Source organism: Pithys albifrons, chromosome 2, assembly GCF_047495875.1.
Source record: "Pithys albifrons albifrons isolate INPA30051 chromosome 2, PitAlb_v1, whole genome shotgun sequence".
In the NCBI taxonomy this organism is placed as follows: Eukaryota; Metazoa; Chordata; class Aves; order Passeriformes; family Thamnophilidae; genus Pithys; species Pithys albifrons.
Window position 1 is genome coordinate 106,774,857 of NC_092459.1, and position 17,267 is coordinate 106,792,123.

Below are 17,267 nucleotides of genomic sequence, written 5' to 3' on the forward strand. Positions count from 1 at the left end.
CCAGGTATCTCTTTTTGACCTGACTTCAAGTAATGTCTCTCCAGTTTGGATTTTCAATATTGCCGTATCTTCTCATTCCAGTTTTCTGTGGGGAATTTAACAGTCCCCTGCTCCTCTCTATTAGCACCCATGATTTAGAATGATTCTTTTCCAAAGTTGCCCATTCGTCCTCACTCCTGGTTTTTACTTCTTTTGGCTGACAGCATGCCCTGCTCACCAGCAACACTGTTCCAGAGCTTTCAAAAGAACAGCCCTCAGGCCTGAGAGGCTCTGCTGTCAGCCAAGGCCCCCTCTGACCCATGCTCTAGGTCTGAGACTCCCAGAGTAGAAGTCCCAGGTGGTCAGGTCTCACCTGTGCAGGAGGCAGGAGGGATGGGGACTTTTGCAAAGAGCCCCTCTTTGCCACATAGCTCCCTATCCTCCGCAGTGCACAAACAGGTGCAGGAATCTGCCTCTGATCCCCATTCTCTGGCCCTAAAATGTGTATCATCCCCTCCCACAAAGCACAGTCAAGATCCCAAATCTGTGCACAAAATGGTAACATTTATTGAAAGTGTAATTTTTTTTAATACAAAAGAAATCTCTGTACATAGTACTGTGATTACTTCCACATCCTTCCAGAAACACAACCCTGGAAACTGGAGGGAAAAAAAAAATCCCACACACACTTATGCGTACACACACACACGCGCACACGCACACACCCCCCTCAAACCAGTAAAATGAATTAAAAATGTCACCACACAATAAATGCCATTTCATCCCTGATACACAAGTGTTCTTACAAGTCTGCACTTAAGTAAAATACACCATTAGCGTTTAACCAGCAGTTGCCTTTGGGGAGGCAGGGAGGAGATGCAGTCAGACACCCTGTAGCAGCAGGGGCTCTTCTGCAATTCTGGCCCAACAGCTCTGCTCCACAGTGCTAGCACAAGCAAAGCAGAGCAAAGCTAGGCCACAGTGATGTGCTGGGGCAAAGGACGATGCAAACCCCAACCCCACATTTCTCCCTGGATGAACGCCTAGATACCCAGATTACTCTGGAAGCAGTACTGAGCCGTTTTCATACACCTAGCAATGGGACATGGCTTAGCACTCCCACATGCTCTAAGCTGCAGTGTATGCATCACTCTTAGAGCAAGGACACTAAGGGGAGGCAGCATGCAACTCTCACCAACTCTCCACAAGCCCTTCCCAGGCTGCTAACAGACCAAAGGCTGAAAGACCTTCTGGGAATTCTTTGTACAAAGAGCTTGGAGGGGCCCTATTCACATCTGTGCACTACAGAAAGGCTGTAGAGGGGGGACTTACAGCTCAGATCATCAGCTAGGAGTTCACGAGATGCTACCTGCACAGCAAGCAGGCAGAACAGGGATTAGCCACGGCTGGTCATTCACCACACCCAGGGGAGTGGGGATGCCCATATCCCTTAAGCAGTCACAGACTGCACTGCTCCAAACCAAGAGCAGTGACAGAAAAATTGCAGGTCCCTGGACCAGAAGTGAACAGGGTGATTATCAGAAAACCCAGCCCACCTATGACTCTTGGGCACACTGCAAACCCCTTGCTCCTGAGGAATGGGTTTCCCACTTCTAGAGACCAGCCATTGCTTCACTTGTCTTCTGCCCGTTGAGCCCAGAATTTGGGTCCTCAGTACAGGTATGAGGGAAACAAGCATCCCACTCAGTTGAGCTTGATCCCTGGCACATGCTGGTGGATGGAGAGTGTGGCTTAAACGCTAATGCTGAGGGAACATGTCCAAGGTTACAATACGAACTCAAAAGCAAAGCCCCTTTCCTGCCTCCATGCCCACCCACCCACCCCTCTCCCATCCCCCTGGTACAAACCCCATTAAAACTGTACAGGAGCCAAACTTTTATTCCTTAAAGAATTACATAAATACTGAGTTTAACACTTAGAAAAATAAAGTAATTTTCTTTTTTTTTTCTCCAAGGCTTCTTTTGTCTTTAACTTAAAAAAAAAAGTTACAGTAGCTGCTTCTTCCCCTAAGGATTCAGCAGCTTCTCTTGCTCACTCTCCCTCCAGGGACAGGGCTAGGTAGCAGAGCCATTCACAGCAACTCCTATGCAGGACCAAGCATGCTCTAGCCCTTCTCCCCCAGCCTTGCTGAGCCTGTACAGGCATCACAGCTGTTCCTCCACAGTCCAGGATGGCCTGCAGGTCACCCTGGTCCTCAGAGGAAGAGCCTGCCACCTGCTCAGCCTCTCAATACCCCATGGGCTCTTCCCTTTGACATTAGAGTTGTTTCTCCACCTTGCATCAGACACAGAAGTTTAAAACATGCCGACTGGAGCTGCAGGGAGATGTGGGAAAGACCCAGCCACACTCCCCTGGGCGTATGGAGTCCACAAGCAGTGTGAGAGCTGAGATCGTGGGGCTGAGCAGAGCACAGAGCCCCAGAGAAGCTCTCCAGGGCATCATTGTGTTCCTGGGCATCTATCAACCACCTCAGCTGTGCAAGGGCAGCCGCTGGGGCAGGGCCAGTCATGCTGAAAATTGTCCAGGCAGCCCAGCGAGGAGGAGGCACTAAGAGCAGAGGGCTCACTGTAGTGCAGACAAGGAGGACAGGGCCACGTGCCACCAGCTGTGTCCTGCCCTCCAGAAGGAGGGCGCACAGGCCCAGGAGATGCACATGCAAGCAGACCCCTCTGTCCTGTCCACAGCCCAGGGTGAGTTGCTGAGGCCAGGACCTGTCACCCCCCCAAAGGCACATTGCTGAGGCCAGCAGCACAGCCTCAACCCATTCTGCTCCAAGCTGCACCTGCATGATGGCTCTGGGTCTGAGCTGAGCCCCACACAGAGTAAACACTCATGGGCAAGGTGACTTGGAGAGCCCAGAAGGAGCCAGAGCCTTCAGGTGGGAATGGCCCATGGTATTTATTTACAGCGCAGAGCAATCCTCCCCTCAAGAGACAAATTTCTTTGGCTGGCGTGAGACAAGCACAGCTATTGCAGCATCCAAATGCCCCAAGCCTTGCATGGCCCCAGCACTGCTCCACCCCAGGTGGGTCCTGCAGCCCCATGCGCATGCCTGTGTGCACGGGGATGGGCGAGTGCATGTGTGTGTGTGCATGTGTGGATGAAGGAAACGTGAAAAGGCAACAATAAATAACTGGTGCAGTCTGTATGAGAAAGAATTGCTACCAGCCCTGACACTTGCATGACAAGCCAGGTACAGCAGGCTAGCAGCAGAGGCCTCTCAGTCACTCTTGGCGCTGTGTGAGGTGTCCAAGTTGACCACCTGAAGCTCTGTCAGGCTGCTGCCGCTGCTGCTCTGCTGCCCGATGACAGCCATCTAGAGAGAAAAAGGAGGACCCACTGGGGTACAGCATGCCCTGAGACTGTATGTGCCAGCACCTAGGAGGGCACTGTCCTTCCTTGGGCACCTGTCCAAGGAGCACAAGACTCCTTCACCCAAGGGTGGGTGGCACTGACAGCTTTCCCAGACCTTAAGGACTGCCCCTACCCAGACACACAAAGGATGAGCAGGTAGGAGCAGAACAAGAACACCCCCTAAACACCTATAAGTGCTACTCTGTGCCTACCTGGTGAAGCTGGACAGCTGAGACTGGGATCTGAACAGTTCCTGATGGGGCTGTCAGGAACACCTGGGGGACGCCACCTGCCACAGAGAGAAGCACAAATGACACTGTCCCTTAAACAGTGCTACTCACTTGGATCCCTTCTCTGAGCTCCGTGGAGCTTTACAAGGACAAAGCTGCCTATTTGCATACATGGAGACATCCCAGAAGAAAGCCACATGCCCTAGTTTTCCAAAGGCTGGGAGAAGCAGGCACAAGTCCTCAATCCAAGTCTTGACTGCATGGCTTCTTGCTGCTTTGCTCCATCATGCAACCACACGTCCTGTCCAAAGCCTCCTAGCTTCCTCTGCTGCCTGCCCCACCCAGAAACCCTCATCCGTTTTATCCAGCAACATCTCAAGCAATCCTTCGCTCAAGAGAATGGCAAGATCTAGAAGTATGCATCAAGTATCACCCTTGCCAGGCCTTAGTACAGCCACTAGGACTGCTGAGGAAAAAATTATTTGACATTAACATACAGCATAAATACATGCAAGAGGAGAAAAATCAGGGCATCACTGACCCAGACAGCTATCTTACCCTGATCCTGGACCTGGCTGTGGGACACCTGCATCGCTGAGGGTGCCTGTGGGAAAGCGTTGAGGACTGCAAGTCCACCGTCTGCAAGGCCGGATGTGGGCGCGTACATCACTGCATGTGGGCTGGGGTACATCATGTGGCCACCCACAGTGGTTGGCACAGACGATGTCATGATGGTCGCTGGGAGCGTCACTAGCACCAGGACAGACTACATGTGAGCCACACGAAAGGGGTCTGCCACACTCACATGTCTGCTCAGCACCCTTCCCTCAGCCACCCTTGGCATGCCATGCTGGAGCATGGTACATGGAGATACCCATCTTATTTCCCAAGCTCTCAGGAAAGAGCCCCACAGATAAAGCAGAAGAGCTCAAACCTCTCCTTTCATGAGTATGAAGGGGCAGAAAAGAACAGCAGTCAAATATCCAGGGACTAAATTCAACCCTTATCTCAAGTTCACTGATGAAGCTTTAAAAAAGCTGTTGAACTAGATTCAGTCTGCACCCAGGTATCTGAACTCAAGATTTTGCCAACTGAGAGATGTTCTCTGCATAGACAGTAAAAATCTCAAGCAGGTGTGAGCCAATGCCTTGTTCTAGAAGCAAGGCTAGCTTGCTAAGAAACCATCTGAGAACCGGGCAACCTGTTCCCAGCTCCATGTTGTGATTAAGAGTAGATAATATATCTGGAGAGGCTCTGAAATCCCAGTGGAAGATGCTCTATGCACAGCAGCATCTACCTAGATACAGTGTAGCACAGGAGCTGGCAACAGCAATCAATACACCTCAGAAACTGTCAGAAAGGCTGAGATAGAGCTAGTCTGGAGAAGGACACTGGGCACGGAAGCAGCCATAAGGACTGTGTTGGTGCACATTATCAGCAGTGGTTAGGAAGGCAGACAGAAGGTGGTTACATATACCGATACCTGTTCCGCTGGAAGAGGTCTGGGTAAGGTCAGTGCTGCTGTCACTAGAGGGAGACGTTTGCTGCGGTGCCTGGTGCACCTGGATCGCTTGGACTGGGACCTGCTGAGCCATGGTACCACCTGGGGAGAAAGAGGAGCCCATGAGCCTATGGCTCCACAGGGATACAGGCACTCTGGAACATGGAAAAGCCCCCCCAGCCCTTCATAGGCTGCACACAGCTCCACAGCACGACACTACACTGGGGAAGGCTAGACAAAAGCAGCACGTGGCAAAAACCCAAACCTGTTCTTTCCTGGCACGTGGGCCAAGAAGGGGTTAGTTGACCTACAGAGCTCCAGAGAATAAAGAAAAGGCCACAACAGCTTTTGTCCAACTCCTAGGCATGGTTAGGGAACACCTGGGGCTCTCCTCACCACTCCTGGCTCCACCAGGACACAGTGCAGATGTTGGGAGGAGAGGACCCAGCATATGCCTCTCCAATGCTCAGCCAGTTCAGCAAGGATCATCTCGCTGCACCAAGCAGAACTGCAAGAACCCAAATGCCCAAAACAGCTGGGCCCTGCTGACTTCACAGCCTGGAGCCCAGCTCCATTCTCCACAGGGCACTCAGGGCACTGCCATCTCAGAGCTTGTGACCCCAAGCACAGCACAGTGCCCTGCAGAGGTATGACAGAACACATGGCCTCAAGGCATGCATCCTAGAGGTGCAGGGGCATGGCCACACAGCCTCTGGCCCAGACCACTCAATGGAAAACACTTCAGTTCCAGAAACTGAGTTCAGCACAGAAAGCTCCCTTAAGGCTGAGGTCCCATCTCCAGAGGGAACAGCAAGGGATGCCAGAGAGTAGGAATCACTAGTTCAGACTGAGCATCTCCCCACATACCACACCAGAGACATACATCAGTTATTCTCTCCAGATCACAATGGAAATCCAGCCCCCTTGTATGGGATCATGCTGTCTGCCAGGGCCCATGGGAGTCTAAAGCATTCTGAGAAAGTGCACAGGCTATCAGACTCATCAACTTGGGCACAGACACACAGGACATGAGAAATATTGTGTCAATACTGGTCCTCAGATGATGGCTGCCACCACAAAGGAAAGTGCAGCCCTCCTCTGCAACTCCAACCAGGAGCTGTCCACCTCCAGCACCACACCTGGAGAGCCTTGACTTAGCACAAGAAGAAATTTCTACAAAGGACAATACACACAAAGCAGCACAGCGGCACCACTCACTCCTCTGCTCTGGGTCTCCCCTGATCACTGTGGTTCAATGACTGACTGCAGATCCCAAAAAAAAAAAGCAAGAGCAGCTGCTCAGAGCCAAATGCCAGCACTCAATAAACAGCCACTGGGCACTTGAGCCCCTGTGGTACCCTTCCATCAGTTCCAGCAGCACAGTTCAGCCTCAGCACAGCTGCACTGGGGAACTGTCTCCTCTGCCTTTGCTAGCCACAGGCAAAACTATAGAGCAGGAGACTGAAAATACGTTGCTTCCCTTGGTCTGTATTCCCCAGGATGCTGCTCCTGCCTATGTCAAGCATTCTCTGCCTTGTCTTCCCATCTCTCTCCAGCAGCCACAGCCAGGGTAACCTGTGCTTTGCCTCCTCTGTGCTCCCACCTCAATGGGGGTCAGCTCTGTGGCAAGGACCAGAACCTCCACAGATGCCTCCATCCCCCCACCTCTAGCAAGCGGAGGAGAAGCAAGTGCTGACCTGTCAGCGACACGATCTGCCCTCCAGCTCTGGCAGGGAAGCGGAAGACTGTCTGTTGTGCCTGCTGCAGCTGTCCAGCTGTACCTGTGACCACCTGGCCCTGCTGGCTGGAAAGAGCCAGAGAGTGTGGCTGTAACTGAGTGAGAGGAATAGTAGGGGTCCCTGGAGAAAGGGAAGCACCTGCCGAAAGGAGGGAGAAAAGAAAGGCTTTGTCACCACCAGCTCTTTTCACTCCCTCCAGGCTTTTTGGTGCTGCCCCGGGGTCCCAGCTCAGCTCCCAGCCACCTCCCAGCAGCAGGGCCAGCTAGCAGCACTCTAAAGAAACAGTCACTACATGACCCTTCTCCAGCCACTGGCCTAGCTGGGTTTGAGCAAGGAATCCCAGCCAGGTTCACCTTATAGCAGCAACCCACTCTGCTTCCCTAGGCCTCCTCTCCCCTGGAAAGAACAGCAACATACTCCAGGTGCAGGGATGGACAAATGCAGCCCTCAGTCCCTAAAGGCACTGACCTGACATGAGGGTGAAGCCAGTGGGTATTGGCATGAGGCCCCCAGACGTCACTGCACTGGCTCCAGTAGTCTTCAGCACTGTCCCGTTGGCACTGGTGACGGCATTGGGGCTGATGCTGGCAGACACTGGCGCCAGGTAATTAGTGATGGGGAATGACGGGCCACTGCTGACCTGCATGGAGGTTGAGGTGGTGGGGGCTGTCTGGATGGATGTTGTTCCCGGCAGGTTCGTGACAGTGAACGCAGGTTTCAGTGCATCCTGCAAAAAAGGAGAGATTGTGACAACTCGAACCAGCCCATAAGACATCTGCCCATGAGATCCAACCAGGCTCCATAGGTCGCAGCCCCTTGCCAAACCATAACCCCATAGCCTGCTGCCAGCACATGGAGCAGAGCCAGAGCACCAGAGAAGAGTTGCTTGTGAAAACACGAGGAGACTATGCCCAACAATGCAGCATGAGGAGAGCTGGAGAGAGCTCAGCGTAAACTTTGAATACAAGCCCGGGGCCACATAGGTCCCCCGAGAACCCTCCCTGCCGTACGCCAGGGGACAAAGCAACCCTTCCTCTCCCCAGGAGTCCCCAAAATGTCTAAGAGGAGAAGAGCCCCTTTTTGGAACAGAACAGGCAAAAACAGTCCTTGCAGGAACAGATGTAAAGGCATTCACTGTCTCCTGTCAGGAACACACACCACCTTCCTTAAGGCAGGAAACACACAACCAGAATAAGTTGAGAACTGGCTCTTAAAGGCAGCTTTACACTGAAAGTGGCAAGGGAGAGGTGAGTCAGGGCAAACCTGGACACCAGGGAGACCCAAACTCAGCCTTGGCAGCAGCTTTGGCAGATTCTGGGGAATGCCTCCACAAATCTCCTGGAGCAAAGGGGAGAACCTGATGGTAGAAAGCACCTATTTGCCAAGCCACAAGCAGGAGATGGGCACAAGGCAAATACTTCCAAAGGATCCCACGTGTTAGCTACAGCCAGCACACAGTACAGTCCTGCAAGGAGCATTGGAGCTCTACGCCTGTCTGAAGACAGCATCGCCAGAGAAGCTGAGGACCAGGACAAGGGCCCTGTGCTGGGCCTGAGAGACTCGCCTTCCAAGTCTGCGAACAAGGGAGGAACACGTGTGCCAGGCTGCAGGGCACGTAACACCCTGGTTTCCACAGCCACAGAGCATGTAGCTGGATGTGGCTTGGATCTGCAGAAACCAACCAAGTCCAGCACGATCCTTGATGCTCTTGGCAGTCACACTTCACCCAACATGCCTTCCTAGCCAAATCCTCTTTCAAATACCCCATGGTGACTCTCCTGCCCCGCTCATCTGGCCAAGAACACATGGAGAATGCACTGCTTCACAAGAGACCATGTCACAGGCCACAAGCAACCTGCTGTCCCCATGTCCTGCCACAGCTGCCAGTACGCCTGGGAAGAGTTAAGGCTGCCACACTCCCACCCCTCCCACTGCAGGCTGGTGGGCCCAGCTCTTCCACATGCTAAGCCTTGTTCCCAGCTTGTCAGACTGCCAGGAACAAGGAATTCACAGCTCAACGAACAGCTAAAAAAGGGAAGGCAGCCCATTTTGGACAGGGGGATCCAATCCCAGGCACTCAGTTGTGCCCCAGGGCCTGGTGAGGGAGGAGAGCAACACCCTTGGCACCGCAGTGCCTGAAGTCCAAATTAGAAGAGGCACGTGATAACAGAGCAGAGCCCAGCAGACGCACTTTCCATTAGCTCAACCACAAACTCCTGCCATCCCACATGGGACACAGGAGGCTGTGGGTGCCCTCCCCATGTGGGTGACAGGGCAGAGCTCTCCCCAGCCCACTAAGGAGCCAGAGCAGAGTGGGGCAGAACAGGTCCTATTCCCATTTGGAAAAGCCACAGTTCCTCATCCCCACCTATAGCTCTAAAGCAGTACACCACTAAGATATACTCTCTGAACAGCCAGGGCACTTAGCACCCTCTCACACTTTATACTCTCAGGGCTGGAGGAGACATCCAAAAAAGTTTGGAGCACTCTACTCAGGACTCCCTAGAAGCACAAGGGCAAAACTCAGTATGATGAGAACAGCACAGGTGCCTGGGAGAGATGCTGTGCCAGCAGGCTTGAACCACACACACTCCGTCTCTGTACTCCCTATGACACAGGTCAGACTCAGATTCCTCCCATCTCTTTTGTGTTTTTCTTGGGCTGCATCAATAGCTCCCAATACAGAAAGAGAGCTGGGAGAGACTTTGGGATTGGACACCCACTGCTGTCTTCCTGTGACTGTCTGGGATGCCTTGGCAACCCTGGGCACCTTGGCTTTCCCCAGCACCCTAGAAAGCCCAGACTACATGCATGAAGCCAGCCTTCAATAGGAGCCAAGTCGTGGGTCACCTTCAGCAGGTTACCCAAGGGGCCATGGTCAAGTCTTAAGGCAGACAGCAGCCCTGAAACCCCTTCCTTTCCTGATCCAGCTGCACATCCATTCTCCATCACAGCTCAGTGCAAACTTCAGTTTGCAGAGCAGTGTCTAAGGAATCAGCACACGGCAAAGAGGTGCAACATAGCAGCAGGTGTCTGCCCAGATCTATACCCTGCTTTACAGCATGAGAGGACCACAGGGCATAGCCGAGACCAACTGGTGCCCATCTTGGACTACAGCAGGGTCTGGAGACAGAACAATCCCACTCCACAGCTTTTGGGGACTGCCTGGGGCAATGCTGTTCAGATTGGCCTAGACCCCCTAGACAGAATTACTATACAGATGTTGTAGGACAACAGGCCTTGGAAGTACATGGGAAATTCCAATCTGTTCTCCAACACCTGAAAGCATTCCAGAATGTGGCAGGAAGTCCCACATTTCTACCATCCCAGAAAGAGATGACCAGATCAGGGTTAGCTACTCCCATGCTCTCACTCCAATCAGGAGTTCCTGAGCTGCCTCCAAATTACCCACTCTCACATAACCACACACAAGAAACTGCACACAGGCAGTATACTTTGGGGCCTGCAAAAGATGAGACAGGTCAGCACATGACACTATCATCATAAGGATATAGCATGCCCCAATCCCAGCTGCAAGTTCGAGCTCATCACCATGCCAGGGAGTTTGGGTCTGGAAAACCAGGCAGACTTCGGGTCTGGGAAATCAGGCGGACTTCATAGTTGGTGCTAGCTGTAGCACATAGGAATACCAGCAGGCTGCTGACTGCAGGTAACAGCTTGGCTGCATTGTCTTCCCTCTCTGCTGAAGCAGTTGAACACAAGCAAGTTTTGTCCATAGAGATCTGGAAAGCAGAGCTCACACAGGAAGGCCAGAGAGCCTCTCAGAGCTGGGGACCTCACCATCCAGGCACCAAATCTCCTGCCACCTCCTCCAATGAAGCACCTGTAAGCCAGGCTTGTGTACCACCCACCCCTCAGCAAATGCCAGCCACCTAGCATGGTCCACCCATAGGCCCCTTTAATTCTCAGAGGATTTCTTGGTCTATCTGAATTGGGCTGATCTCTGCCAGAGCACCAAGGAGACTTTCAGGCCTGCAGAAGGCACAGCAGGACTGCAGAAGGTCAGAGTAGACTGTCCCCAGCCCCAGGGCTTGCCATGACAGGAACTCTCACTAGGCCAGGATGGGTTTAGTCAGAATGTCAAGCACAAGACAGGGCCATGGGACTCCTTCAGCCTCACATCAAATGCTGACTCCACAGAGCACTCCACACGAAGCCAGTTACCACTGGGATGGAGCTTGCAGGGTTGCATCAGAAAGCGGGAAAAGAGAAGTTACATTAAGAAGCTCTCTGCAAAGTAAGTGTACCCCAAGAGAACAATTCCTTTGGGGGTCAATTAGCAGTACTTTCAGGAAGAGTCAAAAGGGACATGATGCAAACAAGTCCCAGGCCAGGGACAGGCTGGCTGCCATGCACAGTGCTTCCTGCACCTTCAAATTACTCCAGGCACAGGTAATTTGTCTCATTACAAAATGCCCACAGGACTTGCCCTTTCATCCAGGAGATGCCCAAGAGGCACAAGTCCTTACAAACATGGGTTGCAAAAGGGAGAGGTTGCTTTGCCTACTGTAAAGAGCTGGCATAGCTCATGCTAAGAATCAGAGGCATCCAGGGAAGAGATGCCAGACTGGGACAGCTAGGCCTAGTGTTGGGCTCCTATCAGCAGGAAGCCTTCCCAGGGACTCTTCTGGGCTCCAGCAGAGTCTCCAGCCAGCAACACTTTGGCCCAGCACAGCTTCTCTGCTTTCAGGGACCTCTGCGACTGCTGATGTTTCTCAGGGCTCGGCAGCAATAAGCTTTTGCTTGGTGGAGCAGTACACATATGTGGGGAAGTGGACATGGAGGAATAGTGGCTGCTGGGTATCGAGCAGCACTGTGACCAGAGCTGCTGTGCTGTCATAGCATAAAAACAGGCAGCTGAACACTCCTGCAGCCCCACACAACATGCTGGGCACATGTCAGGGCTGCACTCATTACTTTTGGATTACAGCACACAAATCTCAAGGTTCTGTCTGCTTAATGTTTAGTGGCTACTGCATAGCACGGATGAAGCTACGGCTTGTGCGCACATGGTTGCAGAGCTCCTAGAGCAAGGCCACAGTTAACCTGGAAGGATGTTTTTGCAGCAAGGCCTACCCATGCCACAAGCACAGGTAAAGCAGGGCTGCTCTAACTCACAGAATCCAATGGCACTGCAGACCTGGGAAGCTGTGGTGCAGCCCCATATTCAGCATGTCACCCCAGCCTTGCACCACAAATTTCCCTACCTTCCACCTCCAAGGACCTGCAGACCCAAGCATCAGCCTGCAAATGGAAGTAGAAGGGATATGGTAGACACCTTTCTGGTGCTGTTGCTTTCTTGCAACAGCACCACAGAATGCAGGCACAAGATAGGGCCCTTCCAGCAGAAAAGCACCACTGCCTGACTCTGCACCCACAGGGAGGCCACTCTGGGCAAAAGGCCACAAGTAACACAGGCAGGCAAGGGCCAATGTCTGCAGGGACAACAGGCAGGGAGCAGCAATGGTCGGTCCAGCCAAATGTTTCCATTCCCTATGTCCTCCCTGCCCCCTTCCAAAACAGCACCAAAGCAAGAGACAGCTGCAGCTTATAAGGAATGTGAGGGGCCCTGCCAGGGATTCTGGCGAGGGAAACCAGGCCTTATAAGGCCATGGAGGCAGAATCAAATTTTTATCAATGAGTGTGAGAGCATGGAGACGCCTGGGGAGAGATAACAGTGCTGAAAGCTGGCCAGGGGGGTGGGCTGGGCCAGTGGGAGCCATGCTGCAAAGGCCAGGACCAGGACACCTGCCACCCGCTTCCCTCCCTCTTCAAATCACCACTACTGTCAGCCAAGGAGCCAGCCCTGAGAAGACACGGCACAAGCTCGCTGCAGTCACAGCAAAAGGGGACCCATCCCCAGCTCCCCAGGTTGCTATTTTAAGAGGTCTGAAGATGATCAAGGCTCCTGGCACAGCCTGTGCCTCCCCAGGTGCCCAGGAACATTACCTTGGTCTCCCCACTGCTGTCCGACTCAGACACCTGGTAGGTGAGGTCCGTTTCCTCAAAGCCTGTGGCACTCATGCGCTGGTCAGTGGTGGGGTCCGAGCGTGGTGGTGAGTCTGGGGAATTGAGGCATGTTTGGATCAGCGCCTTCCCTGTCTCACTGGTGATCATGGGCTGCAGTTTCCGTGTAGCAAATGTGTACACATGGCCTGTCTCACTGGCCACCAACAGCAGGACTTGAGTGCCAGTCAGTGTGGAGAGCTCGTAGGCCTGTCAGCAGCACAAGGGAAGAAGAGGGAGTCACAGGTGACAAGGACAACACAAAGAGCAGGACAAGAGTCCCTGCACTCCCAGCATGGCCTTCTTTTTCCTCACACCAGCTCCGGCTCCCTGTCATGCCAGAGGAGCTGTGGCCTCTAAAACCAACCCAAGATTGGTTCTGTACAGGTTAAATTACCTCATGCTCTGTCCCGCCCCCTCCTTTAGTATGCCCTTAGGGGATGCTGCCTGCCAAGAAGATACATGAAGAGTGGTCCTCCCAGTACAGTAGTCTGAGAACAGTGGCACAATGGGATATCTTCACCCTGGAAATCCCACTTGCCTCTCTAGTCACATCTGGATGCCTTTCCCCCTTACCTCTGCGAAAGGATGCTACTTGGCCCACGTGTCTCTGCTACCTTGTTCCCCTCACTGACACTTCCATCCAGCCTAGGACCTAGATTCCCCTCACAGTTCTGAGTGCAGCTGCACCCAAGCACGACTGCACCACCATCCACCAGGTGAATACCTCTGGACTAGGAAGTACCCCTCACACAAGCTTTCACCGGCAAGATGGCCTCATTCTACCTCCTGTATATCCAGGATGTGCCCAGCAGTACCCCACACCCCTTTCCACCTTCCCAGGGTGCATGATGCCCAGCTCAGCTGGGATGCAGCATTTCCCAGCTGTTCAGAAGACGGTATGAGGGATGCAGGCGAGCCAGCAGCTTCCAACCACGTACAAACTCCTTTAAGTTTCTAATCTGTCTTTGCACACCAGAAGCCACGGAATGCACTCTGGACCGGCCGAGACGTGGCGTTAGTCCCTTCCGCGGCCCGAGGAGCAAGTCGGGCAGGGCACTCCAGCTGTGCCACCCAACATCCAGCCACCCGACTAGCAGCGACGGGCCTCGAGGGCTCTGACCAGCTCCAGCCTGGACGCTGCACCGGGATGGGCCTTCCCGGGCACACCAGAGGTCTGGGGACCGTCGGGCACACCAACATCCCGCGCCCGAAGGTTGCCGCTCTCGGCCGCCCGGCTCCCTGCCCGAGGCTCCCGCGCAGCCCCCCGGAAGGGGCTGGTGCCGGGCCGCACTCACGGGGCCGTGAAGCCACCGCCGCTTCCGGGCATGGCCCGCCAGCAGCCTGCTTCGTGCTCGGGTCGGGGGTCCCGCGGACACGGCGGGACCCAGCCCAGACCGCCGGCTGGGCCGAGGCGCCCCGCCCCCCCCCTTCCCCCGACGGCTGGAGTGGCGGGGCCGCACCTTCTTCATGATGCCGGTCTTCCTCTTGCTGAAGGTGGTGTAGCGTCGCAGCTTGTTGTCGATGAACTCCATCTTGATCTTCACCCGGCCCCGAGTCTTCTTCCCGGGCTTGGCGCCGCTTACGGCCCCGCCGCCCCCGCCGCCGCTATAGGCGGCCGCCGCCACCGCTCCCGCCGCGGGCCCCGCCGCCGCCGCCGCCGCCTCGGCCAGGCCACGCTTCACGCCGCGCCGCTCGCCGCCCAGCTCCTCCTCCTCCGCCGACTCCGAGTCGCCCTCACTGCCGCTGTACAGCGCCTCCCGCTCCAGGCGGCTGCCGGGCGCCCCCGCCGCCGCCCCGCCGCCGTTCGCCCCACGCGGCACCGGCGACCGGCCCAGCCCCGAGCCGCGGGCCAGCGCGGCGGCGGCGCCGTTCCCGGCCCCGGCCTGGCTCGGCAACATCGCGGCGGCGAGCGCGGGTCGGGTCGAGCCGGGTCAGGCCGGCCCCGCCATGGCCCCGCCGGGCTCCGCGCTCACGACCCCGCTCCGCCGCCGCCCCCGCCACGCCGCGCCGCCCCCATATAAAGCGATACAATGTTGCCTTTTATGGCGAAGGCGCTCCTTATATGGGGCGAGCCGGCGCCCCGTCGGGAAGCGCTGTCCCATTGGCTGGCGGCCGCCGAACGCTGACGTCCATTGGCCGGCGCTTGATTTGCATACGGTCCGGCCGCGATCGCGTCATCCCCAGATTGAAACACGCAGGGACAGCTCTTAAAGGGACAGCGCGGCCGAGAGGGCGCCGGGGCAGGGCTGGGCTGGGCAGGGCAGGGCAGGGCAGGGCAGGGCTGGGCAGGGCAGGGCAGGGCTCGGCCGTCCTGCGGCGGGGCGGGGGAGAGAAGGCTGAGACGCCCCTCGCCCCGGGTTCCTACCGCCAGTTCCAGGCACTCGGACACGTTCCAGACACGTAACTCAAAGATTCCCCTACCTCGCCATCATCCAGATCTAGCCAGGAGAGGCCCCGCACCATCCTGCTCTAAGTGATGCCACCAGCTGTTGCTACCGACAGCTCTCCACCCCTGCTGCTCTCACTCTGGAAGGGACAAAATGCTGTCCCCTTCTCTGGTGGCTGCAGAGGCACTGGGGGGATCTGTGGGCCATTGGGTGCTCAGGCGTGTGCAGAACACAGGACTGAGCAGGCATGTCCAAAATATACATTGCCCAAGCACAGGCTGATCATGAGTCAGAAGAAAAATGGTCTCCATTTAACAGAATAGGCCACAGCTGCCTTCAAATGCACAGGAGGTGAGGATGGGGTTCTGTACCACAGCCATCCATGGGTAGGACAGACCACCTGTACACTTGGAAAGATGGCAGGGCAGGCCCCAGCAGACTGCAGTCCATTCTGCAGATTAGTGGGCTCCTAGCAGGTGGCACAGGTCATCTCCTCTGCACAGGAAAGGGATAGTCCACAAAGCCAGTAGAACTGTGCGCAAGGCAGGCTGCATGTGGGTGAGTAAAAGTGCAGGAGGGACCACAGCCCCAGAGCTCAAAGCTGTGAGGACAGAAAGAGCCATATCCTCAGCTGAAAAAAAGGCTCTCCCACACCCTGTCCTACAAACTCCAGGGCAAGACCTTACCTGTGACAGCCCTGCCACAGACCCATTTTGTCTCCTGGACACCCCACGGAAGGTTCTGCAGCTTGCACAAGGCCCTTTCCATATCTGCCTCATCACTCAGAGGACACACACGCTTGCCACCAGTCTTCACAGCTGTCTCCCACAGTCCAGGGCCAATCGGCTACAGAGAAAGGGAGTAACTGCAACACCGAACACCCCCCTCACTGCCACCACTGCCTACCCCTCCTCCCCACCAGCCATGCTCCTCCAGTGAGCACACATGCCATTTTTAGCTCCCAGCAGGGCTGCTGGACTCACATGCCTCCATCACATGCCCTGGCCACCTTCCCTTCAAGCTGAGCACAAACTACACCTACCACAGGTGAGGCTGAGGCCTCACCATGTTATGCCAGGCTGTGAAAGGGTCAGCAAGACCCTCTGCATGGCTGGAGGCACCAATTAGGCTGGCAACAACAAACACATAGATCTGACCACCAGAGACAGGCTCGTCTGCCTGGCTAGCACAAGTGTGCAACCACTGCAGGTACCAGGATTTGGTTTTCTCTTGCTCATGGGACAGCTTCCTCTCCCCGGGCCTTCTGTTGGCAGCATCATGTGGAGGCCTTTTGCCCCCCAAGCTGCAGAAGAGTCCACACAGACATCCCTTCTGCTGCCATCCTTTCCCTCCCTAGCTTCATCTCGGGGCTGCTTTTCCGGACACTTCTGTCCAGCTTGTGCTCTGAACAGGACCAGATCTTCAGCCTGCCTCAACTTCCTGGGATGCCAATCTCTCACTAGGGCAGTCAGACACAAGCTGCAGAACCAAGCTGTGTCCCCAGGCCACCATCATGGGCCACAGGTCCAGCAAGCCCCCCCTAACCAAACCATAAGACAGTGACAACTGAAAGCAGCTTAAAGCAGGTTTTCAGCCACTTGACAGTCCCATTTCATTTTCAGGGCTATTCTCATTTATGACCCCACAGTTATAAATCTCCCATTTTCAATCCTCTTCTTACACAGCTCCAGGCACAGCACTTGACACTATTCTATAAAAGCCTCTTACCTGGTTACTCACAAGGTTCTCTCCAGACAAACTGCCTAATAGCTCCACTCTAGCATTGGCCCTGCTGCCAGATACCCCCAGCATCACTGCAGCCCTCCACATCCCATTTTCAATCCTCCTCTAGGCCATTGCAACAAGTCCTTCATCCTTCTCCAGATCCTCATATTTCAACAGGGAAACTATTAAACACCCTCTGCACTGGGTGTTTGGGTTGTGACAGTTTCCATCCTGTTCCCAATCTTCCTACTATTAACACTTGAGCTGCTATTTTTGACTGCTGCTGAGTACAGGTAGCAGC

The 17,267-nt window shown here is 54.8% G+C and overlaps 1 protein-coding gene across 3 annotated transcripts; it reads right to left on the reverse strand.

Moving 5' to 3' along the window:
* Positions 1–522: 522 nt before the first annotated feature.
* SRF (serum response factor) lies at positions 523–14,884 on the reverse strand. Of its 3 annotated transcripts, XM_071581534.1 has the most exons (8): positions 14,315–14,884; positions 12,795–13,061; positions 7,293–7,551; positions 6,783–6,962; positions 5,068–5,187; positions 4,143–4,334; positions 3,567–3,643; positions 523–3,316 (listed from the first exon to the last, which is right to left on the reverse strand). In XM_071581534.1, exons 1-8 carry the CDS (start codon positions 14,750–14,752, stop codon positions 3,221–3,223), a joined length of 1,629 nt encoding a protein of 542 aa, XP_071437635.1. In that variant the 5' UTR covers positions 14,753–14,884; the 3' UTR covers positions 523–3,220. The 3 variants fall into 3 exon arrangements, with proteins under 3 accessions (XP_071437635.1, XP_071437641.1, XP_071437646.1); XM_071581540.1 differs by lacking the exon at positions 6,783–6,962; XM_071581545.1 differs by lacking the exon at positions 4,143–4,334.
* Positions 14,885–17,267: the final 2,383 nt, after the last annotated feature.